The sequence below is a fragment of the Pecten maximus genome, chromosome 16 (assembly GCF_902652985.1).
Source record: "Pecten maximus chromosome 16, xPecMax1.1, whole genome shotgun sequence".
Taxonomy (NCBI): domain Eukaryota; kingdom Metazoa; phylum Mollusca; class Bivalvia; order Pectinida; family Pectinidae; genus Pecten; species Pecten maximus.
In genome coordinates, this window is record NC_047030.1 from 11619836 (window position 1) to 11632886 (window position 13051).

The 13051-nt window shown below is 38.5% G+C and overlaps 2 protein-coding genes across 10 annotated transcripts in view; one reads left to right on the forward strand and one right to left on the reverse strand.

Annotated features, from left to right (window-relative positions):
* Positions 1 to 13051, forward strand: part of LOC117344478 (activated Cdc42 kinase-like) — a 131763-nt gene that overhangs the window by 43236 nt on the left and 75476 nt on the right. For 5 of the 9 annotated variants that reach the window (XR_004536197.1, XM_033907224.1, XM_033907233.1 and 2 more), the window contains exon 1: positions 4081 to 4170. The exons of 3 other annotated variants lie outside the window; for them this stretch is intronic. The gene's annotated coding sequence lies outside the window, so the exon portion shown is untranslated. Of the gene's footprint in view, positions 1 to 4026; positions 4046 to 4080; positions 4171 to 13051 lie in introns of those variants that run through there. One more of the 9 variants, XM_033907229.1, reaches the window with a different exon arrangement.
* Positions 6121 to 7614, reverse strand: LOC117344645 (zinc finger CCCH domain-containing protein 13-like). The gene has a single exon (XM_033907471.1). The coding sequence runs from the start codon at positions 7612 to 7614 to the stop codon at positions 6121 to 6123; it is 1494 nt and encodes a 497-aa protein (XP_033763362.1).

Below are 13051 nucleotides of genomic sequence, written 5' to 3' on the forward strand. Positions count from 1 at the left end.
CCATTCGAGCTACTGGTCACCAGTGCTCACATAATGTAACTATATATATGTTTATATATCCATTATCCAGTAACTTTCTCAGAAAAAAACCCCTTAAATGATAGTTAATATGGTATTTAATATATAGCTTTTAGAAAAAATATAAATTCAATTGAAATAGATTTAAGAAGGGGCAAATACAAATAAAAAGCGAAATCACATGAAATTGCAAGCATTAGATGAAAATACCATGTGACTAATCTCTGGATGGTATTCAAATCCTGGTTTTGTGCCAGCATAAGGATATCTAGAATTTCTTGTAGTCTATTATATTAGTGTAATGGACATATACCGATCTGTAAAAGTGGTTATCAGAAAACCATGACAACTCCAATGATTTATAAATGTGCAATATTTGTATTTGCAAATTGTTAACTATATTTATATTTGTATGAAAAAGCAAGAGAAAACCCCATTCCTGCAGAGCTCCCTGGCAGGACTTGAACTCAGCTCACCACATGATAATCCAGCAGCTCTGCTCACTGAGCCAAAGAAACATACTCCGTTAGCCAAGTGACAGATACCGTATTTAATCTTGTACAAGCCATCCTGAACCACTCTTTCTACATCATGAAAAAAACAATTACAAAGTTAACAAACTGTATTACTAAACTTATGACTGTTACAGTTTTTGGCCCCCTCCCCCATCTAAACAGCCAAGCAGGATACCAATTTGAATTGGGTAGGATCAGTTCAGCCAGAAAGTTTGATATCTTTCCACCAAAAGTGATTTCATAGATAATATCAAACAGCTGTTCAATGAAAAATCTAACAGTTTATTTAGAAAGCCAGGATTGACTGTCATACAGATGCTAAAGGAGCAGATTGAATTGCCCCTTTGTGTGGTATGCATTACTGCACATACTCCTTAAAAAACAAATGTGCCAAGATTGGTATCTGTAGGCGTGTTACAGACAGGGAGATTTTGGCGGAGGAGCTGTTTATATTGGTTTATATGGGGTGATAAAACATGTTACCTAGTACTTGTGTAATTCAGGATGTGTTGGCGGAAACTGAGGTACGGAAACAAGGTACGCAGCCAACTGATAAAGTCAGGGATAAGGGGTAGATGTCAGCGAAGGATAACGTTTTGGTTACCATTGCTCATACATACACAATTGTGGCTGTTCCATCACTCTTACACACCAATTGTGGCTGTTCCATCACTCTTACACACCAATTGGGGCTGTTCCATCACTTACACACAAATTGTGGCTGTTCCATCACTCTTACACACATATTGTGGCTGTTTCATCACTGTTACACACTAAATTGAGCTGTTTCATCAATCAATTATCATACACACATAAGTGGCTGTTCCATCACTTATACACTCTCCTGTGACTGGGCCATCACTCAATTGCTCGCTATATTTTGGTAATTCTATCATAATGTACATACACTTTTGTATAATGAATGGCTGTTCCTTCTCTCAGACACACACTTGTGGCTGTTCCATCACTTCCACACTCTCCTTATGGCAGTTCCATCACCTTTCCATACACTCTCTAGTGGCTTTTACATCAATCATACACACATGCTAAGTCAATGTTTATTTCGCATGCTGATAAGTTCATTAAAGACAACATTTCCACTTATGCAAGGAAAAGAATATAATGCTAACACCAAAATAGTATCTAAAAATGTTGAATTTATTATTTCTCCTCTATTATAAATATGTTGGGTACCTGGGTAAGGGTCAGCCTCAGGTAATAAAATTACTAGGGTTCCTGGGCCAAAATTCTGTATCTGTGATAGCCCTATACTCAATATGTGGTCTAACTTAACTGATTCATATCGATTCAGCTCTAAAATTCAAATCTTAGACTACCTAATATAGGTGAAGGAGTAATAGGTGTGACATTCTCATCACAGGTGCTAATTGTACCTGTATGAATGAACAAGTGGACCCATGTTTTGTGTATGTGGCTGATTGTCTCACATTGGGTTTAGCCCAAGGATGTGTGTGGAAAAGTGTAGTAAGTATAGGTGTATAGTCTATGTATAAACAAGAAGTGTTTAATCGCCCTATAAAGTACTGTCCATAATAACATTTACCTAAATCCTTTGACCTTGTAATCCGATGACCTTGTCATTGAGACCGTTTGTGTAGTTGTTAACTGCTTCCCTCATAACAATTACAGTATACACTGCCTTAGCATGCTTTCTCACCTGTCCTTTTTCATTGCCACCTGGTATAGAGCCTCAGGAATGAGGGGGGACAGGGGATATGGGAAAATAGGTTGGTAGATCTTGTGTCCTCGAATGAAAACAATTGATCGGTTAAATTTCTTTATTGTTCATAATATCTAAAATCTAATCAGTCCATAAAAAGAACAACTTAAAATGTGCAGATTCATCTTCAAGATATTATTTTGTCAAAAGACAGTCTTAGAGATTTACATGCACAATTTCCCCCTGGAGATTCCATGAAGTTGGGATGTATTCCCTAGGTAAGTGTACAGTTTTACATGGTATGTAAACAACTGAGTGTTTCTACACATCCATAACATCACATACTACAGTTCTTCTGATATCTTCTCATTATCATGCTGTTTGATCCTTATGCACCAAAATCTGCATAACAGTTATAATAGAGTATCTTCCTGCTTAGATATTTGGTCTAAATTTAGGCTCCCCCATTTGTGTAAGTTTATTTTCCCAACAAAGTTATTAAGCTCCTCAAATCTTTAAAATCTGCTATTTTTTTCTTATTATATATTTGTCATAGGATACGAGATCTGTCAACCTATTTCCCATATCCTTCATCCCCTGATTCCAGGTTCTACTTAGTGGCAATTTTCCACAATATTGAAAGAAAACGAAAGATAGGAAAAAAACACTAATAAAGCTAAATTGCACACGAAGTGAGGTTTCCCTGTTAGAAATAAGGTCTGGCATCCTTCAAGAGGGAAAACTCCAGAAGATACAGGCTACACGAATTACATGTTGTCTGCACTATTATGAATCAGCAGGGATTCAAAGAGTACATGGACATACATGTACCAGTAAATGTATAAGTGTATGTTGATGTTCATTTACCTAGTTAAGATAAAGGTCAATAACTTTTCATCTAGAGGTCAACAGTCGATGAGTTTGTAGTGCCTGGATAATGTATATAATGTTGCTTTTCCATGTATATAAAAATGTATATCTTGTAAACTTACTGTACTGGTATACATATACTGATTAAACTGATGATGTCATACCTGTGTCCGACATAGGGTATTATCATACCTGTGACCATACCTGTGTCCTACATAGGGTATTATCATACCTGTGAACATTTTACATACCTGTGTCCTACATGAGGTATTATCATACCTGTGACCATACCTGTGTCCTACATAGGGTATTATCATACCTGTGACCATACCTGTGTCCTACATAGGGTATTATCATACCTGTGACCATACCTGTGTCCTACATGGGGTATTATCATACCTGTGACCATACCTGTGTCCTACATGGGGTATTATCATACCTGTGACCATACCTGTGTCCTACATGAGGTATTATCATACATGTGATCATACCTGTGTCCTACATGAGGTATTATCATACCTGTGTCCTCGTTAGCTGTTTCACCTGACTATCCAACCAGCAGTAACACATTATTAGGTAGGCATTCACCATACCTGATTAGTGTATTACAAAATTACTAAAGTTGTTTAATCCTATTTATCTGAGTGGTAACACTTTGTCCTTTATATAGAAAATAACTACTTTGAATTGTAGATGTATCAGGGTGTGCTTCTTGAATAAAAACATTTATATATTAATACAACCCGATAGTAGTAAGTGTCTGTCTGTAGACAATTAGTGTCCTAAGCTGACATGTGTGTCATTGTTTATAAAGGTTTCTACCTTCAAGTACGTGTAAGGAAGAGCTTGATATAATAATAATTAGTCGAAGTTAACTATACTTTGTGTTTGTCTCCACCGGGTGATAATAGGTATAACACTCCACTGATCTGTCAGTCGTTGCAGGTCGGTACCTAATCGGGTAAGTGCATTACAAGCTTATCTGGCCTACTGCATATATGTTTATATATATACATACAGGGGGAGAGGTAGTACAGTTATTGTGATGTCTGTGGTAAATACACAGATTTTGGACGGCCATGGAAGGTAGGTACGCTCCTGTATTTACATAATATGATATACAGAATAGACTAACTGTGTGTCACCTAGACAGAGTGGACAATATAATGCTTAGTCTGGGGGGATTCTCTTAGTGAAGTTTAATTTGCATACACTGATCCATAAACACAAGGATACTGCTGTTCAAGGTTTGTAAACCGTGATATGAGTAATCACAGCTAGGGTAGATAATGTATATACCTAGGATTACGTCTGTATTTTAGTGGTAGACAGAAGATATTTGTATATGATTGCAGGTATATGTTATTATAATGAGCTATAACTTCAAATTCATCCTCTACTGTTAATATGAAAATGCATCAAAGTCTATCGATAATTTAATTCTCCGTTGTATGTCTACTGTATATGCACTGCTTTTTACTGATAGTATGTGTATAAGATATGTACGGACTCTATTATAGCAATTCAAGGTTATAAATACATGTCATCCACATGTGTAATTCGTAATCATTTCTCAGTGCTAAGGTGGGTGTATAGGTCTGGGCCACACATATGTATACATGTATTTTATGGTGAACTTTTCTAGGGCCACCATATAGAGGTAGTTAGACTGCACGAGACCTCGGCTGTTTAGGCTTCCTCTGCCCTTTAACAGAGTTTTAATATCTACACAATATGGTATAAACAATAACAACATGAATATCAACGTTAAAATGAAACTGTAATTCTAAATCAACAAATTTAAGAAGGACAAAATAGGAACAAATCTTCATAAGGACACTTGAAAAAGTACAAGGATAAAAAGACAATTACAGTTTTTTTCTTATTGAAACACTGTCTTTGTTTCATAAATATTTTGTGAATTCTAAGGTTTTCAGCCTTATCTACTTGGCTGTTACCAATCATCATTGATAGCCATCAGTACCAAGTCTATAGCGGACTGAAAAGTAGAGCAATGTACTGATAATATACAATGTATATATTTATTACATGACTTTGAATTTAATTAGACATCGCCTTATATGGGCATGGCATATTGAATTCCACTTGACATCCCGTTTCAATACAGGATAAACCCTGAGATGATATTGACACAGGTGTCCAGTAGTGAACTTATTAATCGTACCAAGGATGGAGATGATAACAGAGATGCTGACCCATTCATTGTAGATCATTGTGAGAGATTGGTTGTGTGTCTACCCATACCAATGAACACAATGATCAAAATATACACATTGGAATGTTTAATCTCCCCTACAAGGAATGTTTAATCTCCCCTACACATGTATACTTCCTTGGCACCCTCCGTAATTAAAGTCCAGTGGGGCTTAATGTCAGTACAAATCCATTGTACTTGATAGAGTATTACCTGGATGTGACTATCTCAGTGTCTCTGAATGACTGTCTCTGGATGTCTCTATCGTCTTTCCCTGGGGGTCTCTAATGGATGTCTCTGACATCTCTGTCTGGGTGTCTCTGACATCTGTTTCTGGGTGTCTCTGACATCTGTCTGGGTGTCTCTGACATCTGTCTCTGGGTGTCTCTGACATCTGTCTGGGTGTCTCTGGACATCTGTCTCTGGGTGTCTCTGACATCTGTTTCTGGGTGTCTCTGACATCTGTCTGGGTGTCTCTGACATCTGTCTGTGTGTCCCTGACATCTGTCTGGGTGTCTCTGGACATCTGTCTCTGGGTGTCTCTGACATCTGTCTCTGACATCTGTCTGGGTGTCTCTGGACATTTGTCTCTGGGTGTCTCTGACATCTGTCTGTGTGTCCCTGACATCTGTCTGGGTGTCTCTGGACATCTGTCTCTGGGTGTCTCTGACATCTGTCTCTGGGTGTCTCTGACATCTGTCTCTGGGTGTCTCTGACATCTGTCTCTGGGTGTCTCTGACATCTGTCTGGGTGTCTCTGGACATCTGTCTGGGTGTCTCTGACATCTGTCTGTGTGTCCCTGACATCTGTCTGGGTGTCTCTCACATCTGTCTGGGTGTCTCTGGACATCTGTGTGTGTATCTGACATCTGTCTCTGGGTGTCTCTGACGTCTGTCTGGGTGTCCCTGACATCTGTTTCTGGGTGTCCCTGACATCTGTCTGGGTTTATCTGACATCTGTCTCTGGGTGTCTCTGACGTCTGTCTGGGTGTCCCTGACATCTGTTTCTGGGTGTCTCTGACATCTGTCTGGGTGTCCCTGACATCTGTTTCTGGGTGTCTCTGACATCTGTCTGGGTGTCTCTGGACATCTGTCTGGGTGTCTCTGACATCTGTCTGGGTGTCTCTGACATCTCTTTCTGGGTGTCTCTGACATCTCTTTCTGGGTGTCTCTGGCGTCTGTCTCTGGTTGTCTCTGACATCTGTCTGGGTGTCTCTGACATCTGTCTGGGTGTCTCTGACATCTGTCTGTGTGTCTCTGACATCTTTCTGGGTGTCTCTGGCGTCTGTCTCTGGTTGTCTCTGACATCTGTCTGGGTGTCTCTGACATCAGTCTCTGGGTGTCTCTGACATCTGTCTGGGTGTCTCTGACATCTGTCTCTGGGTGTCTCTGACATCTGTCTCTGGGTGTCTCTGACATCTGTCTCTGGGTGTCTCTGACATCTGTTTCTGGGTGTCTCTGACATCTGTTTCTGGGTGTCTCTGACATCTGTCTGGGTGTCTCTGACATCTGTCTGTGTGTCCCTGACATCTTTCTGGGTGTCTCTGACATCTGTCTCTGGGTGTCTCTGACGTCTGTCTGGGTGTCTCTGGACATCTGTCTGGGTGTCTCTGACATCTGTCTGGGTGTCTCTGACATCTGTTTCTGGGTGTCTCTGACATCTGTCTGGGTGTCTGACATCTGTCTGGGTGTCTCTGACATCTGTCTGGGTGTCTCTGACATCTGTCTGGGTGTCTCTGACATCTGTCTCTGGGTGTCTCTGACATCTGTCTGTGTGTCTCTGACATCTCTTTCTGGGTGTCTCTGACATCTCTGGCTGTCTCTGACATCTCTGTCTGGGTGTATCTGACATCTGTCTGGGTGTCTCTGATATCTCTGTCTGTGTGTCTCTGACATCTGTCTGGGTGTCTCTGACATCTGTTTCTGGGAGTCTCTGACATCTGTCTGGGTGTCTGACATTTGTCTGTGTGTCTCTGACATCTGTCTCTGGGTGTCTCTGACATCTGCCTGGGTGTCTCTGACATCTGTTTCTGGGTGTCTCTGGACATCTGTCTGTGTGTCTCTGACATCTGTCTCTGGGTGTCTCTGACATCTGTTTCTGGGTGTCTCTGACATCTCTGTCTGAGTGTCTCTGACGTCTGTTTCTGGGTGTCTCTGGACATCTGTCTGGGTGTCTCTGACATCTGTTTCTGGGTGTCTCTGACATCTGTTTCTGGGTGTCTCTGACATCTGTTTCTGGGTGTCTCTGACGTCTGTTTCTGGGTGTCTCTGGACATCTGTCTCTGGATTTTGCTGTGTAACCAGACAACAGTTCATTAGTAGTAATGCTACTGAATTTCTTGGCCAATTACATTACACAGTATGAGACTTAGTGCACATGACCAGTACACAAATTTAGTTATGTATTTGCAGTTTATTTTATCTCTTATGATATTATGCAAAAGAAAGTGGTGTATTAATTTTGTTTGCAACTTCCAGTTCCAGTTTAGTTTGTTTCTAAATATATGGCAATATATTATGATTAAGTTGTTGCAAACTAAGTATTGCTCACAATCCATATCATTGTGATTCATAATAAGCTACAACAAGCAAAACATAAGATCTTGTTTGTTTGTGTGTTTTAACAGAAATCTGCGTTCTGGTAGTTCAAACCTCTAGGTATGGTGGAATATGTCCTAAAATGGGGTCGGTGCCTAAATTTATATACAGAGTTACAGCCCTTTGTTCTGCCTACTTATCTGTATTGAGTAATCACCTTTACTGTATATACCGCATCTTACAAATGTTGTATCTGAATGCATCTTCAAATTGCATAGTGTATAACTGTGTTGTACTGAAATTGGGTACTGAGCCACAGGGTTATAGCTTCATGTCCATTTTGATGTCATAGTTGTGTCCAGAAATGAGAGATTATATAGATTACTGTGGATTGTTTAAACGGATATGTAATTTATAGGTTTAATATGAGGTGAGAGATACTTTAATTATCAACCATGTGGCTCCTACTATTGTCGGAGGATAATGACATTTGAACCGTTCAAAAAAGTCTGGTACGTAATTATAGAAACTGTCTTGAGATACAGGACTCAGACTATACACAGCCAGCAATTATTTACGGAAATGGTCCATTTGAAATGTTGACTGGCAGATTGGATTGGTAATAAGCTACTGTCGGAGGAGATTGATGTAAACAGCTTACTTCAAACACTTCAGGTTTGGTAATGGTATAAGTATAGTAAGAAATCTGGGAGAAAGCAATGTTCAAATTAAGTACTTTCCAAATGTAGATGTATCTAGATTTTCGATTAATTTATATTACCCTTGTATCAGACCAGAGAATCTGGTGGTCAGTGCCCATGACTTTTCCAGAACAGAGAATTGGGTTGTAGTTCCCAGGTACCAGAGAATCTAGCTCTCGGTGCCTGTGACTTTACAAGAACAGAGAATCTGGCTTTAGTTTCTAGGTACCAGAGAATCTGTCGGTCAGTACGACTTTACTGAAAAGAGAATTGAAAAGTTTATCTCGACATCAGAGTGATTGGCAGCTTTTAAGAATCTTTAACCTACAGGTTGAGATCTAGGTGTCATTGTGCATGTGTTTGAAGTCCAATCTCCATATCGTAGACTGCCTCTATCTAATCTATATAAAATCATAAATAAAAATAAGATTTATAATTTTGATATCCTGGATATGTCGGATACTTAGTTTAAAACTATATGGACAGATGCCTATCATTAGAATTTAACTGGACATTTTAATGATCTATTTATAAAAAATCTTTGGGGTAGGTAGCTAGTTTGACAAATAAAGACTTTGAGACTGGGACAGATACTCAGGGCTATAATACATACTTCAGTATTGAAGACAGAGGTCAGTGGACTGGAGTCATACTGTGAATGAACGTCTGAATAACCTTTGGTAATCCCTCTGTTCCCACCTCTATCTAGCAATAAGACAAGTCTGTTTTTACAGCAGAATTGATTACCAAATAGTAGGATTTGTAAGTTTGGCTATCAGTCTGAATGGAGAGCTTGGTTCTGGTTAATTTAGGACAAGGAATGGATTAGATTTAATACCTACAACCTCAAGAGGTTGGTGATGGTTAATTTAGACTGAGGAATGGACTCTCTGCTCCCTTCCATACCATATATGGTCAGGGTCAATTAATTCAGAGACTTGGCCATGCTTTGACCCACTTAGACAGAATGTGTGAATGGCTATATGGAACAGAAACCTGATATGTCTGAATTAGAGGGCTATTGTTAACTGCTATCTATGGTTAGTATGGGAGCAGTTGGCCTACATTGTATTTTGTATTCTGTTGATAATAGACCTCTCTCAACTTGTCAACTTGGCTAATCAAGAAAATAAGGGTTGAAAAGAGAAAAAAAATACAGTAAATCGACACTGGTGTTAGAAAAACACTCAACTATCGTATGTAAGCCAATTTAAAACAACCTGATACTTAAATATTTTAATGGACAAACAACTTTTAACTTTAAAAAGTTTTTAATGAAACTTGATAGGAATTTCAATTATCATTTTGTCACTATACAGATCACAAATTCAAGATCTACCTGTGTAATTAACTAAAAAAATACTGATTCCAGATCTACCTATGTATTTAACTAAAAAAAACTGATTCAGATATATGTATTTATAACAACTGGCTGGCTGTCTCTGGAATATTAAAATTATAAATGTAATTGAGCTTCTGAATTTTGGTCTCTTGGGTCTGTTTGGTTTGACTGGACCCTAATATGTTTCAAACTAGGGGGAGATAATCTATTTTTTACTATTCACTCAAGTAATTCTTTATAAAAGCACTTAGGTTGGTTGCCAGTCTATAATAATATGGTAATATACTCAAAATTTACCCGTGTTACTTCCCTAAGTTTAATCTGTTCTAATAAGTGAATACTCAAAATTTTGACATAAATTTACATGAGAATTAATAACCTGTATCATTTATTAAAGATTTTATCAATATGATTTATTCATGACGGACTGATATTTACTCAGGATAATTTACCTGAAGTGTATCTGAGTTATTTAAGATCAAAGTGAGAAGAAACATTTCTAGAAAATTTTAAAGTCATGTTTACTGATTCCAGTTTGTGATGTATTTCTCATTTGCTCTTCAACTTACGAAAATATTCCTTGAACTTTCAAATAGGTTTCTTAGCAACATTTGTTTACATTACCGTACATAATTCAATCATGAAAGCAAGTAATATTCCCTGGATAGGAAGAAGGAAAACTTCAGCCATGTAAACACTTGATATGACTGGAAGTGTTTGTGTGGAATGCTACCAATTTAACACAAATCTTGAGCAGTGTTCTAACTTTCCCATGCATGGCACCACTGTATCTGTTAACAAGTTTAAAAGTATGTGTATCACCTTTAACATTTTTTATCCAAGCATTCGAGAGATAATGAATTCAAGTTAACATAATCGTGAGAACTGGAACAGCTGATCGAAGAGATCGAGAAATTCCTTGACTTGGAAGACTGACTTTCCAAAAAACACCAGCTGATAATAATGGAGGTTCCCGGAAACAGCTGATTGTGAAGGTGATCTATGCTGATTGTCTAACCCTATAGGGTAGAGACTAGTGGTGACTGGATACTGGGACAAATTAATTAGTGGTGACTGGATAGTGGGACAAATGAATAAGTGGTGACTGGATAGTGGGACAAATTAATTAGTGGTGACTGGATAGTGGGACAAATTAATTAGTGGTGACTGGATAGTGGGACAAATTAATTAGTGGTGACAGGATAGTGGGACAAATTAATTAGTGGTGACTGGATAGTGGGACAAATGAATAAGTGGTGACTGGATAGTGGGACAAATTAATTAGTGGTGACTGGATAGTGGGACAAATTAATAAGTGGTGACTGGATAGTGGGACAAATTAATTTGTGGTGACTGGATAGTGGGACAAATTAATTAGTGGTGACTGGATAGTGGGACAAATTGATTTGTGGTGACTGGATAGTGGGACAAATTAATTAGTGGTGACTGGATAGTGGGACAAATTGATTTGTGGTGACTGGATAGTGGGACAAATTAATTAGTGGTGACAGGATAGTTGGACAAATTAATTAGTGGTGACTGGATAGTTGGACAAATTAATTAGTGGTGACAGGATAGTTGGACAAATTAATTAGTGGTGACTGGATAGTGGGACAAATTGATTAGTAGTGACTGGATAGTGGGACAAATTAATTAGTGGTGACTGGAAATGGGACAAATCAATTAGTGGTGACAGGAAATGGGACAAATGGATTAGTGGTGACTGGATAGTTGGACAAATGAATAAGTGGTGACTGCATGGTGGGACAAATGGATTAGTGGTGGCTGGATAGTTGGACAAATGGATTAGTCATGACTGGAAAAGATGTGATAACTGGATTATCGTGGACTGGATGGTATGCGGAACATCAGATTAGCGTGGACTGGATGGTATGCAGAACATCAGATTAGTGGTAACTGAATGTTATACATACAGCCAGAAATCATATCTAGTGGTTGGTGACTCGATTCATTTTGGGGAACACATTCAGTGGAATAGGTTGGCTTGCTACCATGGAGTTGTTGCGTCAACAAACCTCTTTTGAAGAAGTGGTAATCGGTTGGGGGGGGGGAAGTTAATTGATTCAGACAACATATAGGAGTTTGAAATGTGATGGCATTTACAAGACTGCTACAGTTACAACACAGACACGTCTCTAGTTCTACATATTAAACCTGTCTGTGTTTATAACTTTAGCTAAAGGAACCAACACATGTCACTACACATTACACTCAAAAAGGTTTACAACAAGGTCTGTTACAAATATATTTTACTTTCGAAGTTTTCACACAACTTCATTTGTCTGTACTACTTTGTTGTTACAAATACAATATTGTAGTTTATCGTAGACATTAAAGATAAGTTCGTAATTTATCATGTAATCCTGGTAAATACTACCTTTATCCTCTTCATCTCAACAATGGAGAATTCCTCTCCAGCTGAGTTGGTAGGGTGTCAAACTAAGAAACCAGGGCTATTTAAATGGATGTAATTGATAACAATCTCTGTTACATTGATTTAATTTCATTTTCCACTTCAGGAAAAGTGTTAATATATATTGGCAGAGAAATTATAAATTGTCATAAAATTTGGTTGTTATCATTACTTGTTCACTGAAATGCTGAATTAAGGCCCCAATTGTGGACTCTAAACCATGCATTGATAATTATAATTGGTAGTTTTGTTAATGTAAATCACATTTGCATTTATGCAATTAAAATCATACAGGTGCGGTGCAGACATAGTCATAGTTCTGTATTACGATTCCTAGACTAGCCACCAACCAAGTTTTGTTAAAGAAGTGCTCAGCTTAATTTTAGTATTAGATTAACCCCCCCCCCCGTACTTTGAAACTTAGTCAAGAATCAGACACATCATAGAGAATACCATTATAAAACTGAATTTTATTTCTGACATTAAGATTCTAGAGACAGGGGGCCAGTCTATGCTATTTCTATTCCAAATGATGTACTTCCTCTGACTTTGAGCCTGTCCCCTCCTGTAAAGGGACTGACACACCCAGTGTGAGATTTAGCTTGGTCCAGCTGTGTGGAAGGGTGACACACCCAGTGTGAGATTTAGCTTGGTCCAGCTGTGTGGAAGGGTGCAGGCTCTCTGCAGTGTTGAGTCAGCCTCCAGGACTACCCTGGATGTGTGAACACACAGCACATG

Bases quoted from the DNA above. Each gene is read 5' to 3' on its own strand.
- LOC117344645 (XM_033907471.1), bottom strand. From the start codon at position 7,614: ATGAACTGTTGTCTGGTTACACAGCAAAATCCAGAGACAGATGTCCAG.